Source organism: Orycteropus afer, unplaced genomic scaffold (genome assembly GCF_000298275.1).
Source record: "Orycteropus afer afer isolate SDZICR_OR568_19922 unplaced genomic scaffold, OryAfe1.0 scaffold00070, whole genome shotgun sequence".
In the NCBI taxonomy this organism is placed as follows: domain Eukaryota; kingdom Metazoa; phylum Chordata; class Mammalia; order Tubulidentata; family Orycteropodidae; genus Orycteropus; species Orycteropus afer.
The window spans coordinates 425,542-442,974 of NW_006921657.1; the positions used below are offsets into that span (position 1 = coordinate 425,542).

Sequence of the window (17,433 nt, forward strand, 5' to 3'; positions counted from 1 at the left end):
CCCCCCCTACAAAAGAAGGTTTCCGTTTATTTGCGAGAGGAGAAAGGAAGAGGGGGAGAAAAAGAGGGAGGCGGCAAATAGCAAACGTAAAATAAACGTCCATCTAGTTCACCGAGCGAAATCCAGGGTGGGGACACGCGGGGAGGGGGGGGGCTTGTGAGGAGGGCGCTGCCCATTAAAATCAGCGCTGAGAGACCAGGCGGCGGCGGCACCGGCGGTACGGGGTGCGTCACATCCCCTTGACCCTCCAATCACCTCGGGCTCCCATTTGATTGGAAGGCGGCAAAGGCTTTAATCTCCCCCTCGGTGCAGCTGCTTTTGAAGTGAGTTTCCTCGCCAGAGCCCCGGCTGGACATGCAGTGGCTCACATCGTAGAGCGCAGCGCCGGCGCGGGGCCGTAAGAGCGCAGCGCAGGGGCGCAGCCCGCAGCAGACACGGCAAGCCGCCCGGCACTTCCGCAGTCTAGCCGGCTCCTCCTGCCTGGCCACTGCTCGCCCGCTACAGGCTACCCAGGATTATTCATTTCTGGTTCCAGGAGCCGAGAAGGCGCGCTGGGCGCCAGTGGCCGCCCCTCAAGTTCCTCCTTCTGCTCCTGATCCCCGGGCAAGCGCGCAGCCCGGAGCCCGCCCGGCGCCTCCTGGAGCCCTCCCCCCGCTGCTCCCATGCGAGCGGGTGGGTCATGAGCACAGCGCCCTCGCTTTCTGCCCTAAGAAGCAGTAAGCACAGCGGCGGCGGCGGCGGCAGTGCGGACCCTGCTTGGACCAGCGCGCTCTCTGGAAATAGCTCCGGCCCCGGTCCGGGCTCCTCGGCCGGCAGCACCAAGCCTTTTGTGCACGCCGTGCCCCCCTCCGATCCCCTGCGCCAGGCCAACCGCCTGCCCATTAAGGTGCTGAAGATGCTGACGGCACGGACTGGCCACATTTTGCACCCCGAGTACCTTCAGCCCCTGCCTTCCACGCCAGTCAGCCCCATCGAGGTAAGGACCTCTCTTTGGATCGCGCTGGGACTACCATCCTGGCTGTCGCTCCGCGGGGTTTCTTTCTTTCTGGAACTAGGGGAGGGGTTGGAGTGATTCAGCTTGGGAAGGTGAATAGGACAGTGCTGCATCTCAAAAGGTGCAGAAAGGGGCCAGGAGGTGGAATGCGGTGGGGACTAGTGAGACGGCCGAAACTTGTTTCTGCCTTTGGCATTAAAGGCCTTACCCCAACCCAGACCTTCTCACACTCTGACCCAAGATGGGCGGGAGTCCGAGGTATTGGTAGCCAAATCTCCGTCCTCCGTACCCCCGAAGCTGGTATTTGTACACAGCCTCTGAGATGCCAACTGACCAAGCCGGTACTCTGAAGAATTAAGGGGGGATGTAAGAGAGAGGGCTACAGTTCTGGTTCTAGGAGTCAGAAACCAAAACACTTTGTGAGGGTTCCCCCCAAAAAAACCAGTTAAGAGCTAGGAGAGCGCAGGAAAAATCTTGAATTTGCGTGTGTGTGTGTGTGTGTGTGTGTGCGCGCGCGCGCGTTTGTGTATGGGGTGTCTGTCGCCTTTCCCAAGAGGGAGAATATTTGTGTGTGTGGGGAGGAGGGGAGTGCCACCTAGAAATGCGCCTCGGAGCTGGGAAGATCTTCGCGGTCTCCGGTGTATGGGCATTTGATCCCTAGATGCCAGAATACTAAAGGGTTTCCCCTTCTCTCTCTGTGTGCCCCTTCCTCGTCTGACCCCGCAGCTCGATGCCAAGAAGAGCCCGCTGGCACTGTTGGCGCAAACATGCTCGCAGATCGGGAAGCCCGACCCCTCGCCTTCCTCCAAACTCTCCTCAGTCGCCTCCAATGGGGGCGGCGCGGGCGGTGCCGGTGGCGGCGCCGGGGGCGACAAGGATGCCAAGTCGGGCCCCCTCAAACTGAGTGACATCGGCGTGGAGGACAAGTCGAGTTTCAAGCCGTACTCCAAACCCGGCTCGGATAAGAAGGAGCCGGGAGGAGGCGGAGGAGGAGGCGGGGGCGGCGGGGGCGGCGGCGGGGGGGTTTCGGCAGAGAAGTCGGGATTCCGGGTACCGAGCGCCACCTGCCAGCCATTTACGCCCAGGACAGGCAGCCCGAGCTCCAGCGCCTCGGCCTGCTCGCCAGGAGGCATGCTGCCCTCGGCTGGGGGCGGCCCGGAGGGCAAGGACGACAAGAAGGACCCCGACGCGGGTGGCAGCGGCGGCAGCAAGGGCACTGGGGGCGCTGCGGCCGAAGGGGGTCCTACGGGGCTGGCCCACGGTCGGATTAGCTGCGGCGGCGGGATTAATGTGGACGTGAACCAGCACACGGACGGGGGCCCAGGGGGCAAGGCTCTAGGTTCGGACTGCGGCGGCTCATCCGGTTCCAGCTCCGTCTCGGGCCCCAGTGCGCCCACCTCCTCCTCGGTGTTGGGTTCTGGGCTAGTGGCGCCAGTGTCGCCCTACAAGCCCGGCCAGACAGTGTTTCCTCTGCCTCCTGCAGGCATGACCTACCCAGGCAGCCTGGCCGGGGCCTATGCCGGCTACCCACCCCAGTTCCTGCCGCACGGCGTGGCGCTCGACCCCACCAAGCCGGGCAGCCTGGTGGGGGCCCAGCTGGCGGCGGCCGCGGCCGGCTCTCTGGGCTGCAGTAAACCGGCTGGCTCCAGCCCCTTGGCCGGGGCGTCGCCGCCGTCTGTAATGACAGCCAGTTTGTGCCGGGACCCGTACTGCCTCAGCTACCACTGCGCCAGCCACCTGGCAGGGGCGGCGGCCGCCAGTGCATCGTGCGCGCACGACCCGGCCGCTGCGGCCGCGGCGCTCAAGTCTGGATACCCGCTGGTGTACCCCACACACCCGCTTCACGGCGTGCACTCGTCGCTAACAGCAGCCGCTGCAGCGGGTGCTACACCGCCCTCCTTGGCCGGCCACCCCCTTTACCCCTACGGCTTCATGCTTCCTAATGACCCGCTCCCCCACATCTGCAACTGGGTGTCGGCCAACGGGCCGTGCGACAAGCGCTTCGCCACGTCCGAAGAGCTGCTGAGCCACTTGAGGACGCATACGGCCTTCCCCGGGACGGACAAACTGCTGTCGGGCTATCCCAGCTCGTCGTCTCTAGCCAGTGCCGCTGCGGCAGCCATGGCTTGTCACATGCACATCCCTACGTCGGGCGCACCAGGCAGCCCTGGGACGCTGGCGCTGCGAAGCCCCCACCACGCGCTGGGACTCAGCAGCAGATACCACCCCTACTCCAAGAGCCCGCTTCCCACTCCCGGCGCCCCCGTGCCGGTACCCGCTGCCACCGGACCCTACTATTCTCCCTACGCCCTCTACGGACAGAGACTGACCACGGCCTCGGCGCTGGGGTATCAGTGAGGACGGCTGGGAGGGCTAGCGAAAGAGAAAGAAGATTGGGGGAGAGGAGGAGCCGAGGGAGGGGGTGGAATTCTGGGAGGGGCAGAAACAGGGCAGAAGCTACAGACACCGCGCGTAGAGAAAACCCGGGCCATGCAAGGAAAAAAATATATATACCGTATCTATCTATCCAACAACAGCGATCGAGACCCGGTGGGAAACTCCCCTTTCCCCCTACCTCTCACCTCCCCACCCAAACTTTATAAAAGTTGAAAACAATATCATTTGACTTTTTATAGAAAAAAAAAATTGAGAAAGTGTTCATCTGAGGACTGCGTTGGTGAACACTGGTATTTATTTATGTTAGCTCCAAGCGGACCCGTGGTTCAAAAGTGCATTATTTAGTTTGAGCTCCGTAGGTAAAAAGGAGGAGGAAAAAAAAAAATAAAACTTGAGGGTAAAAATGTGGAAAACAAACCCTCCCATCCCTTGTAGATTATAAATAAAAACAAAACCGCTACAGATCTAGAGGTCTTCTCTTCAGTGTTACTTTAAAATTGCTATGATTGTATTGTACCGTTCTTATTTAATGTCTGACTGAAACACAAATTTACATGCATGTTTGTTACAAAAAAAAATGAAAAAACAAAACAAAAGTCACAATTTGTCAGCTCTGATTTCAAATTGCAATTATTTTTAAGGTATATACCATCGAAAGAGAATGGGTATTTTTTTGTATGTATTCTGGAAGAAAACAACAAAAAAAGGAAAAACAATTCTATTCCAAAACCTCATTTGCCTTATTTTGTTCTTTAAAAGGAACACTTAACTATTTTTAATTTTTAAGTCTACCCGCTGAGAAGGGGACAAGTAAGGTTTACGTCATGTACTAAAATAATAGACAATGTATTGCTTTAAAGATTAAAATTCCGTATATTTGATGTATTAAAGGGTTTTACTTCTTTTTTTTTTATTTTTTTATTTTTTTGTTTACGGAGAGAGAAGAGAGCGCAGTTCGGCGCTAGGTGCCTGGGGCCTCGCGGCTACTCCTGCCCAAGACTGTAGCCGCATTTTCGATTGTTTTGTTGTGATTTTCTGGAAGAGGCATAGGCTTCGGGAGGACTGCCTCTGCGGGGCTGGCTTTTGGGAAAAGATTTTTGAAAAAGAGAATTACCTAATTTGGAAAGATGATATCCTTCGCTATTGCTCATTTCGTTTTTATTTTTCTCCCAGCGGCCGGATTGTTGAAAGTGAAAGAGGGGGGAAAAAAACGGTTTTTTTTTTTTTGTTTGTTTGTTTGTTTTAATATCCCCCTGGAGATTTTTGGGCTATTGGGTTTCGTTTTGTGCGAAGAGCCACTCAGGTCCGGACTCGCCGACCCGGCCTTCGCCAGGGGTACGCGCCGCTGCCCGCTTTCCTTCCCTTGGTTTCCCAAGCATCCCCTGCCTGGGGCGGGCAGCCTGACTGGGGGACGCTGGGGCGCTTGAGGAACCTGTTTCCCGGGGTCTAGGAAGGACGTGCCGGAACACTCTCTGTCCCTTAGGGCAAAGTGAGTTCGCTCTCCTTTTCTTCTGGTAGCCAAGGGCCGCAGGGTGCTGCTGGCCGGTCTCTGTCCCACAAACCACCCACCCATCCCTCTAGAGTCCGGACACACGGTGGTCCTGCGCTGAGGCTGCTTTTCCCTGTCCTGGTTTCTCCGTGGCCAGAGTTCTGTCCTGGTTCGCGCTTTAGGAGAGCGCGCCGGGGCGCCAGACCCGGAAGCCCCTCCAAATTCTACCTTGAGGGGGTCCTGGTGCTCATTCTCGGCCTCGTAGGGACGACCAGGTGGACACCGCGTGCCAGGCTGCGAGCTCCGCTGGGCAGAGGCACCACGGACGCTCAGTCTGGGTGCAGATCTCCGCTGTGCGTGCCGCTCCTATCTCCCTATCTTGGGCCGCGGGACTGCTTATAGCGCCGATGGAGTCACGCAGGAAAAAGATCTTTTGTTTTTTTTCTCGGGGGGTGGGTGGGTCTGAGGTCCAGTCACCACCCTCCCCGCACTCATACTCTTCAGACCTGAGGGCTCGCACTCTCGAGTCCGCCGCAGCTCTGGGCTCAGAGCGCGCGTTCGTGGGATCCTAGGATCACGTAGTGCGCTCAGCAAGCACTCGGAACTCCCCTCTCGCGGGGGTCAAGCCGGTTTGGGTTTTTCGAGCCTTGGGGCTCTCTCCTTGTCCGGCTGCCGCCGCTGGCTCTGGGGAGAGAGTAGTTTACTACCACGCAGAGTTCGCACTCGGCCTCAGGCCTGGGTCCTGCCACCGCGCGGCCTGGGCTGCCATTTGCACGGGGCTTGATGACTTTGAGATTTTCCACCTTCTTCTCAGCGCCAGCCTCGCGGCTGCGGGGCCTATTCCCGGATTGGACGCACAACAGCCCGGGCCACCCCCAGGGCGCCGCGGGGCGTTCCTAGGCCGCCGCCCGGAGAGGACTTGGTGGAGTCTCAAACTCCACTGCTGTCTCGCGGAGGGAGCAGCCTGACACCCGGACGCCCCGGGACGTCGGGAACCGGAGTTCGCACCCGAGAAGGACCCCAGCAGACGGTCCTGACGGAGGCTAGGCTGGCCTGACGCCTCAAGAACGCCGGCCAACTAGGCAACTAGTCACCCTCAAGCTGACAGACCCCCCAGGTGGGACGGGAGAACGACCGCGGAGGGTCCTAGAAAGAGGTGCAGCCCGAGCGACTCCAGTGCCTCAGAACTGGGACCTGAAAGCCAGGCCTTCCGCTGACCCTCTCGACAGCACTCGCTACATCCCCTTGGCCACTCCGACCCACAGATTTCACCCTCCTTTGCTTCGCGTTTCGGGACACGGGTTCCTGGGCCATCACATCTGGCCCAGTGGGTAACACTTGAGTGAGGAAGGATCTAGAAATTCCCCCACCCTGGGATTCAGGCCTGGGATCGTCCGGGAGGTGTCTGTGCTTTCATGCACCCTCTTCTCCCTTCACCAAAATAAAAACAAACCCCCTTGAATTTTTAATGCGATCCCCTTCCTAGAGGAGCTACACAGAGACAGCAAAATTCCAGAGCTGGGGGAACCACGGGCTGGGGAGAAAAAGGGCTCCCAGACGTGTTGGATGTGGCCAAGTCAACCCTAGCGCGGAGTTATTGAAGGGAGGGTGTTAGTGTGTGCTGAGAGTTCAGGCCGAGGTGCAAGTCTCCGCTGGGGGACAAAGGCTCCTCTCCGTGGGGTGCCTCTTCGCTCTCTCGCCCTGTCTCCTTCACAGTCGCCGGATTCCCTAAGTGCCAGGCCTAGGCTGCGGCACCCGGAGCGGAGCGCCGCGTGTCCGCCAGGCGGCGCTGCGGAGCACAATGGAGCTGGATGAAGATCGCGAACCCCAGCTAGCGTGCAGACCGCGGGCTTGGGTAGTCATTCCGAGACCCCGCGCCTCTACTTTCGTGCGGCTTTTTGGGACAGTGTCTGAGAGTCCCCTCCCTGTTGTTTCTCCTTTCTTCCCTTCCGCTTTGAACTGTCTCCCCCGCGCCTCTCCACCTGCTCCAGCTTCTACCGGTTGTTCTCGACTTGCTTTCCGTATTCCAAAGGTGATAAGTCCAGGCATCCCAGGCCGTTCCCCAGCCTGAGTAGCTTCCTCTGCCACCCTAGAGGCTCTGACAAGTCACCTTGTTTGCCATACTGAAGTGGTCCTCACACATGCATGCATTCATTCAATCCTTCATTCACCGATGATTTCCAAGTGCCTACCCATAGCCAAGGAGTTCTGGGGTGGCACAGTTATGAACTGGGCTACTAACAGAAAGGTTGGCAATCTCAGAAGAAAAACTTGAAAATCTATTTCTGAAAGGTCATAGCCATTGAATACCCTATGGGCCGTTAAAAAACCTGTTTCTATTCTGGAACACATTGAGTTGCTATGCATGGGAATTGCCCATACAGCAACTGTTTGTTTGGTATCCCTTGCTAAGGGCTGTCCATCACTTTACTCTCCACCTTACACAGATGGAGAAACTGAGGCTCAGTCCTGGAAGCCAGTGGCAAGGCCAGCAGAGAAAGCATAGGCCTTTCCCTCCATCCTCTTCACTTGTCCTTCTGGTGGTGACGTTGAGTGACTCTGGTGTCCTTGTGCTGACTGACTTGGAATAAATGTGGATCTGGAACATGTGTCTCAGGGACAGACACAGGAGAGATGAGCTGCCCACCTGTTTCCCACAAGCCAGTGTACCCCAGGTGAGCATACCCAACACAAATACAGATGCTTGTCAACACCATTGACTCACTCGTGGCCTGAGTTTGCACACATTCACCCTTACTTTCACAGAAGTAAGGAGCCATTGTGGTGCAGTGGTTAAAGCAGGTATCTACTGGCCAAAAGATCATCAGTTCAAACTCCATGGGAGAAAGATGTGGCAGTCTGCTCTAATAAAGATTACAACATTGGAAAACTTACAGGGCAATTCTCTGTCCTACGGGGTTCCTGTGAGTATGGAATCGACTAGATAACAGCGTGTTCACAGAAATACTCCACCTGCTCAGACCCAGGCACAACCTCCATATGTGGTTGCACACATGTGCTCATCAATAGGCCAAAGAAGGGAAGCGGTGCATATGTTCTTGTACAGTGAGGAGAGACAGATGAAGAAGTACCTCTAGCTGATGAATTCCCTGTGCTTTGGGCAAATGTGTAAAAATTGCCTAGAGGATGTGGTGTCTCTGGGAGGCCATCTCCAGGTCTCTGGCGCATGTACTGGTTTAGGGCTCCTCACCCACCTGGGGCAGGGACCTAGCTGTGCTCAGAAAGACTGCAAAACCCAGGCAGACTTGCTCATACCTGTTACTGACTATGTCAAGCCTTTGTTATGCTGTTTTATCCCATTTAAACTCCCTAACGATTTCATTAGGCATTAGAATCCTGTTTGGGTTCTCTAGTGCTGCTCTAAGAGAAAATACCACAAATGCATGGCTTTATCAAACAGATTTATTCTCTTATAGTTGAGGAGGCTGGAAGTCCAAGTTCAGAGTACCAGCTCCAGGGTGAAGGCCCCTCAACACTGGGCTTCAGCTGTGCCTCTTGCTTCCGGCCCACTAGAGCTGGAGGCATTTCTTAAGCCCGAGATCGACAAGTAAAACAGCACGGTCCAAAGATTATCCAGCAACAAAGCATGCCACTATTTCAAGTCCAGAAACAGTCGCAAGATCAGCAGACAACATGGCAGGCCACTCACTGAAGACTTAGACAAACGCAATATCCAGATGTACCAGGAAGCTCAGAGACCTTTCTCAAAGCTGCTGCTTTATCGGAAGCAAACCATATCCCTAAGGTAGCTACTCACAGTAAATTCCACCATGGAATTGATTACCAGTCTCATCAAAGGGAATCACTACATCCAGCTGCCCAGCCACTCAAAACCAGGTCCAGCCAAGTTATCATATAACCTTAACTACCACAAATCCTTATCCCCGTTTTACAGATGGAAGCTCAATGGGTGATGAAACGCTGGCTTGGGACCACGTAGCTAGGGCATGATGGAATGTGGACAGCAGTTCTCACCTTTGCTATTGTCACATGAGGAGTTTTGAAACCATAACAATGCCTTGGAGCCCGAGATTCTGATTCAGCTGCATGGGTGGGGAATGGACATAGGTTTGATTTTTTTTTTTTTTTTTTAATTTGCTTGTTTGTTTTTAAGTCCTTGTTGTTGTTATTATTTTATTTTTTGTGAAGCATACACAGAAGTAGACTTGTGCAATGGACCCCATGAACCTATCATCAAGCCTCAAAAAGTGACTCATTTCCTTTGTGCCCCTCTCACTACCCCCCCCCCCATTATTTTGAAATGAATATAGGCATCTTAACATTTCATCTCTTTGGGTGTCTGTCACTTCCAGCCAGGATTGAGACCCACTGAGCTGGAATTTGAATCTATACCTGGCTGGCTCCCCATTGTAAGCTTAGCCCATTGCCCTGCCTCAGGTGAGACTCGGTGAGGTTAAGGCTATTGCTCAAGTTGTCTAGCAAGTGCACGCCAGACCCGGAATTTCAACTCATTTCTATCAAACTTTACCCTACTCTGTGCTGGGGGCTCCCTAAAGTCCCAGGGGGTACTGAGCCCTCTTTATCCAGTGTGACCCTAAGGTGGGCCCTGAGGGTATCTGGGCTATGGAAAGATCTTGAGCAGCAGCACCCAGTCCCCAGCACCTGAACGCCCACAGCGCAGGAGGCACTCTGAGAGTGAGAATAGCCAAAACTCACATGGGGCAGTGGGGTAACATGGGGACAGATTTAGGGCCAGAGTGACATAAACTGAAATCTTAGCTCTACCACAGGCTCAACTCCATGATTTGGTTTTTCTGGACCCCAATTTTCTCATCTGTAAAATGGAAACATTGATATCAACCTAATGGGGGTTATTGTGACACTCAAACAAAATTGTGAGAATGTCCAACCTACTGCCTGGTCTTTACTAACTCAGTAATGACAGGTTTCTTTCCTTCTTGTCTCCCCCAAAGTCTCATCTCATTATGACCATCTTTCTTGTTCAAGAACTTCCTCTGGTGCCCTGTGACCCATAGCTAAATCCTCATTCCACCACCTGGCCACAGAGCTGAGGTATAAAGTCCACTGACCAGGGATAAGGAAACTTGGGTATGAGCATACTTCATAGCTATGTGATCACAGACAAGTCACGTATATCTTCTATGCCTTAGTTTCCTAATCTGAAGCAAGGAAAAGAGGAATGCCTACCTAGCCTCAACCCCAGGGGTGTTTGCAGGATACACTGTGATGTTTTCTATCATCATCACGAGCAACTATCATCTATCAATTGCTACTATGTGCTAGACCCTGGGTTAAACACTTTACATGCATTCTCTCACTTAATCTTATTTAATCCTCAAAACCATCTTTAAGGTATTTTTATCCCCCACTTGACAAGTGAAAAAAATTGTGGCTCAAGGAGGTTAGGACACCTACACAATGTCACCCCAATAGGAAGTGGCCAGATATTTCATAGTAAATATTTGTTAAATGGATGGGAGAATGACAGGTCAGGGGATCAAAACCAAGTCTGTCTGGCTCCAATTTCAAACTCTCAGTGCATATTTGCATCGTCCTGTGCTCTGGTGGTGTAGTGACTAAGGCATTTGACTGCTAACCAGAAGGCTGGCGGTTCAAACCCACCAGCCACTCCTCTGAAGGAAGGTTGGGCAATCGACTTCTGTAGTGATACCACCTCAGAAACCCAAGGGGGGGTCACTATGCATTGGAATGGACTCAATGGCAGTGAGCTGTTTTTCTTGTGTTTTTTTTATGCTTAAACTCCAGTATCTCATGTGGGCATCACAGGAATATAGGGGTGAGGATTGTTCAGATCAAGGAACCAGAAACCAGGCCCTAGTAAGGAAAAGAGAACACCCAGCATGGGGGCTGCATGGGGGCTCAAACCCAGGTCAGACTCACTTGGAGTCAATTATGCTTTCCTCCATCTGGGATATTCAAGTCACAGCTGCAGCTGTTTTGGTGAGCCCTACACAGTTTTGAAAATACTGGAATTCAAAGATTTTTATGCAAAGAAGACTACATCACTCACACACAGGCCCTGCCTGACCCTCTTGTCTCACCCTGGCTTGGTTCACATTTTTATATCCCCTGCCTGACCCAGGAGGCTCGTGAGCTCAATGCCTCCTACAATCTGCACACGTTAAACTGGGGGTGGGTAAAGGGCTTCGGTCTTTACTCTCCAAATCAGCTGGGACTGTATTAGATCTTTCACTTGGATCTTCCCTGGGACCTCGGGTTCAAGCTTTGAGCTTCAGCCCTATACTAAGCAGGTAAGTCTCAGGTATTTAGGGGTACAGGATGGCAGGGACACCCATCCTGTGTACCCAGAAGCAGACCCAGGAGAGAGCCCTCTTGGTGGTCTTTGATGGGGTCACTGGATAGTGGCTTCAGCCTCTAAAATGCAGATTCTTGTGATAGAGTGGGTAAAGGTGGTACTTGGTAAGTCCCCGAAAGTTGTAGGTCAAGTTGGCGAGTTTTGTTTCTTTCAGGTGCCTATAAATGTATACAACAGTGATCGAGTGGGATTTGTCAAAAGTCATTTTTACCCCCATAAAGAACTTTGGTTAGAGGGCTGTTAATTTGGGTCCTGTAGCATATATTATACCAAATCAGGAGGAAGGAATCTTCCTTTTTAAAAAACTGGATGGAAAAGGATTAGCACTGTAAACCTCCCTGTCCCCTCTTCCATGCTACTGATTTAAAAAAAAAAAAAAAAAAAACTGAATAGAGCCTCCAACTCAAAATGGAGGCAGACACATGCATATGAAGCAGACCTACACCAAATCAACTTTGACCTCAGCTACCTGAAATAATTACAGTGTAAATACTAGTAGCTGACAAGTTGATTCCAACTTGTGGCGACCCTTGCAACCCTTGCGTGTCAGATTAGAACTGTGCTTCATAAAATTTTCAATGGCTGATTTTTCAGAAGTAGATTGCCAAGCCTTTCTTCCCACGTGCCTCTGTGAGGACTTGAACCTCCAACCTTTTGGTTAGCAGCTGAACATGTTAATCATTTGCACTATCCAGGGACTCCATGTAGTATAATACCACAAATCAAACCAAACTCACTGCCATCAAGTCAATTCTGACTCATAGTGACCCCCATTGAGTTTCAAGCCTGCAAATCTTTATGGAAGCAGACTGCCTCATTGTTCTTCTACTTAGTGGCTGGTGGGTTCGAACCATCAACCTTCTGGTTAGCAGCCAAATGCCTTAAGCAATACACCACCCAAACTCATTGGTATAATTACAAGAACCTAAAAGAAAACCATGGCCAAAAGAACAGAAATAGAATTGTTGAATCGTAGCAACATGTGAACAAGTTTTAATAATGCATCTATATACACATGCACACCATTGCTGAGAGGAGCCCATGCTGCATTCAGGAAAGTACAAGGACGGGGAGGGGGAGACTTGGGGAAAGAGAGGGGAGACTCCCAGGGAGCTGAAGGGGGTAAGAAAACAGGAATGAGCCCAAAACAGGTGCCCCAAGAGGGGTACTGAGCATGAATGTGAGCTTCTGGGATTGCTGTGTTGCTAGAAGCTTCCTCTAGTGTGAGGTCTCAACAAGAGAGAGAGATTTCAGCATTCTCACCGACCTCTTTGTGGATCTCTCTGTATCTCTGCCATTTTCTTTCACAGGCAATATAAATATTTCCTCTCTCCAAAATCTCTAGGGGCAGTTCCTGTGGTGTAGAAATTCTACACCCTCCACATCAGTAGGTTAAGAACTACTCCCCTTTTGTGGGTAAAGGGAAGGATACGGAATCTACACTCTCTTTTTGAGCGTCTGATGAAAGCTATGGATCCTCTCACTAGAAATAAGTATACATCCTCAACAATGGAAAAATAATTTCAGAAAGTTCATGGACCTACAGATTTTAAAGGGAGATTTGAAATTTACATTTAAAAAGAGCATGCCCAGATTGGGAGAAAATATTTGCCTATGACATCTGACAAAGGACTTATCTCCAAAATCTACAGAAAACTTCAACACCTCAACACCAAAAAGACAAATAACCCAATTCACAAATGGGCAAAAGACTTGAACAGGGACTTCACCAAAGAAGATATACAAGCAGCCAACAAACACATGAGAAATTGCTCACAATCATTAATCATTAGAGAGATACAAATCAAAACAACAATGAGATATCATCTCACCTCAGCAATAATAGCAAAGTTCAACAGATCAGATAGTAACAAATGCTGGTGGGGTTGTGGAGAGATTGGAACTCTTGTACACTGCTGGTGGGATTGTAAAATGGTACAACCATTGTGGCAAACGGTATGGCGTTTCCTTAACAAAATGAAAATAGAAGTACCATTTGACCCAGCAATTCCATTGCTAGATATATCCTAAAGAGGTTAGAGAGAGTGCACGAACAGACATATGTACACCTATGTTCATTGCAGCACAATTCACCATAGCAAAGAGATGGAAACAACCTAAATGCCCATCAGCGGATGAGTGGATAACCAAATTATGGTATATCCATACAAGGGAATACTATGCCACATTAAAGAACAATGAGGGATACACGAATCATCTCGCAATGTGGATGAACCTGGAGGACATTATGCTGAGTGAAATAAGTCAATCGCAGAAGGACAAGTACTGTATGAGCCCATTACTGTAAAAAGACAGAGAAGGGTTTGCTTGGGAAAGGGAACTCACCTAGTAGGTTACTGGGATGGGGAGGGAAAGGGAGGGATTAATTTAGGGCTAATTGGGGCTTACACACTGACATGGGTAGGGAGAGGGATATACGGGATATATATGACCACCACGATAACACTGGGAAATGAGAGGACACCAAACTCTGCTCATAAGAGATAGACGACAGATGTTAAAACCAACCAATGTGTCCACAATACCACATTGCCATTAACACCAAACACTAGGCTATACAGATAAACACATAAACACCTGAGATGATCAGACAGGGATCAGTGAATAGAGGTATATGCTACACCAAGGATAGACTCAGCTCAGGCTAATCTTGTACAGACACCAGTGATACAAAATATCTGCAGTCCTTAAAGAAACAATAGAAGACAGACACAGAGTAATCCCTCACAGACATCCCAACACTATGGGAGAGAGATCCAATAGAGCTACTACCTCAGGACCATGGTACTGGGGTACACCAGAGTCAGTTGGCACAACAAAATACATAAAAGCATTGCTCTACTTCCTACATTGGTGAGTAGTGACTGGGGTCTTAAAAGCTTTCAAGCAGCCATCTAGGATGCAGCTAATCGTCTCCCAGCGTTGGAAGTGAAGAAGAATGCACACACACACACACACACACACACACACAAAGGGCATTTAGAAGCAATTAACACTAGGACACGATGGCCCTCGAGACCAGAAGAACTAGATGGTGCCTGGCTACCAATGACAACCACTCAGGAAAGGATCAAATCTGGAGATCCTGGATAGAGTGAGAGGGAAAATATGGAACAAAATCCAAAAACTCAATAATGACCAGAATTACTGGTCAGATGAAGTCTGGTGAGATTCCCAATACTATGGCCCTGAAATACATTTGGCACCTGGAATAAAACTCACCCCCAGGGGCAGGCTCTCAGCCCAATGGTTAGCGAGATGTACATGCAGACCACTGAACCCAGGATGCTGTACCCACACACTCAATGGTAATGCATCCCCTAAAGCAATAAACCATGGGACACCAAAGGACCAACATTCAAACTGAGGAAATGCAGGACAAACAGGAGTGCATGATTATGAGGGGCACAGGGGGAGTGTTGCAGGGTAGGGAGGGGAGGAGGATGGGTTGGGGTTGGACATGGCAAATGGGGAATGAAATTAAATGCACGTGTGACTTTGAATGTAAAACAAGCTCTTAAAATAAAAATTAAAAATAAATAAAAATAAAAAGAATATGCCCTTGGGAAATGTCTTGAAGGGCTCTGGATTTTCCTTTCCAAATTATTGTAACCAAATAAATTTCCAAATTATTCCAACTAGTCTGTGATAAATTATAATAAATAACATTTATGACAACTCACCATGGGCCACTATTGTACAATTCTCACAAGAATTCCGTAAGGTGGGTACTATCATGAGGAGCTCTGGTAGCATAGTGCCTAAGGCACTTGACTGCTAACCAGAAGGCTGGCAGTTCAAACCCACCAGCCACTCCTCAGAAGGAAGGTTGGGCAATCTACTTCCGTAGTGATACTGCGGATGATACGGAAACCCATGGAGGGGTCACTATGAGTCAGGTCTGACTCGACAGCACATAACAACAACAACAACATCATGAGCCCCACTTTATGGATGAGAAAACACAGGCACAGAGAGGTGAAATGACCTGCCCAATGTCACACAGTCAGGAAGTGGCAGAGCTGGGATTCTATTACAGGGTGTTGGGCTCTAGGGGTTATGATTTTTTGTGCTTTCACCACTTTGCTATACTACCAGTGGCCTTTACCTCTCTGGACACTGAAGCCATGCACAGCTGTCTTTTTCCTCTAACACAGCTGTCTGACCTCACCCAGTGCTATACTGGAGCCAGCTTGTACTGGTTTGCAAGAGCCAGTGGTGCACATTTCCTCCCAGTGGTGCACATTTCCTTCCTCAGTGGTGTTAACCTTGGTAGTTTGGTAGCTTGGTAGCTTGAAATCAACCATGGTGAGAGTGTTTACACCATGGCAGTCAGAAAACACTACAAATCAAGTCTTTTTCTTTTTTCCCAGAGAGCTATTTGTTAAACATTTACCAACATACCACTGGATCTACTTATTCTAGTCCCATTCAGATAGATGACTGCAACCTGCTGATCCAGCCATGTAGGTCCTGAGTCACCGGGAATCAGAGAGCCTCCTCCCTGCCAGTGAGGAGAATTTGACATATTCTGCTGCTCCCAGGCACAGTGTGTGTGGTATGTGGGGAGAATGTAGCTTCTGTCTCTGACCCTGCTATATGTGAATCGTCTGCCAACTGCCCTCAGCTCCTTCACTCTCCTGGAGCCCAAGCTTGGTCACCTGGAGTCTGGATCAGTCTGAGTTTATTGATATGGGCCCACTAAGCACAAATTCTTCATTCAGTGTTTCAGCTTGAGAGGTTAGAAAAGGATCTAATAGTTTATTTGCTTGGTTCACTGAAGCATGGATTAAGCGGTGACCTACACTAAATCAAGTTGAAATATCAGACCTGCCCTGGTACACTGTAGAAGGTATCTAAAGGCTTAGAAAAATTGGCATATTAGAGTGAATTTATCAGCTTGGATCCATAGACCCACCCATGGAGTGCCCAAAGGACATACCTTTTACTACAATGGTGAGGAACTAATTTATGAAGGGAGCCCCAGCATCCTTGAAAACTGCTATGATTGCTATTTTATATAAGTCAGGATTGACAATGGGAACTGCCCTGAATTAAGACATGTAACTACAATAAGGCTGATTGGACACCAGGGTGTTAGGAGCCAAGTGGTAACAATCAACAAAGGCAAGGTGGGCGTGGTTACCATATAGACAGCAGTCAGAGCAGTAATCAGAATAGTATGACTCATGTGGACTTATGGTGTTGGCTACTTAGTCAAGGTGTCCCTAGGAGTGAAATAGATGGGAAATCTGCTAAATATATACTTGAGCTGTACAAGTAGAAGAATTCTAGGTCATGTGAACAGCAGTCTAACTTGAATCACCAGAATAAAGAGCCATGGGCCCTCAATCAATTCCCAGACTTGAGCCAGGTTATGGACCCATAAACTCTTGAATGAAGGTGAGGCCAGGTCCCCTTGAAGACAACCATGATGTCACTACACTGCTAAAAATTTATACTGTGAAGCTTTCTCTCAGCCTTCCCCACAGGTATATAGCCTTTTATAAGAGTGACTATTCCTCAGGGAAAAGAAAATAATCAGACTTTTTGGGGATTACTGGCCAATGCCTCTGAACTGACACTACTTCCGGGAGATCTGAAATGTCACTGTGGCCTACCAGTCAGAATGGGGTATACAGAGGTCAGATTTTTAATGGAGTCTTACCTCAGGTCTGTCTCACAGATAGGCCAGTAGGTTCCTGAACCCATCCTGTAGTGATTTCAGAATATGTAATTGGAATAAACATACTCAACAACTGCCCGAACCTCCACATTGGATCCCTGAACATGTGGAATAAGGGCTATTACTATAGGAAAAGCCAAGTGGAAGCCATTACAACTGTCTCTACCTATGACAATAGTAAACTAAAAGCAGTATCACATTCCTGGAGGGACTGCAGAGATTACTGCCACCATCCAAGACTTAAAGGATGCATGGGTGGTGATTCCCACAATATCTCCTATTCAACTCATCTATTTGGCCTGTGTAAAAAGAAAATAGATCTTGGAGAATGACTGTACATTATCATAAACAACCAGATGATGACTCCAATTGCAGGGGCTATTCCAGATGTGATTTCATTGCTTGAGCAAATTTATACATCTCCTAGTACCTGGTATGCAGCTATTGATCTGGCTAATGCATTTTCTCCATACCTGTTTCAAAGGACCACCAAACACAGTTTGCCT

General features: G+C 50.0%; 1 protein-coding gene across 1 annotated transcript; it reads left to right on the plus strand.

Moving 5' to 3' along the window:
• Positions 1 to 679: 679 nt before the first annotated feature.
• ZNF503 (zinc finger protein 503) lies at positions 680 to 3,352 on the plus strand. The gene is made up of 2 exons (XM_007940582.2): positions 680 to 976; positions 1,721 to 3,352. Exons 1-2 carry the CDS (start codon positions 680 to 682, stop codon positions 3,350 to 3,352), a joined length of 1,929 nt encoding a protein of 642 aa, XP_007938773.1.
• Positions 3,353 to 17,433: the final 14,081 nt, after the last annotated feature.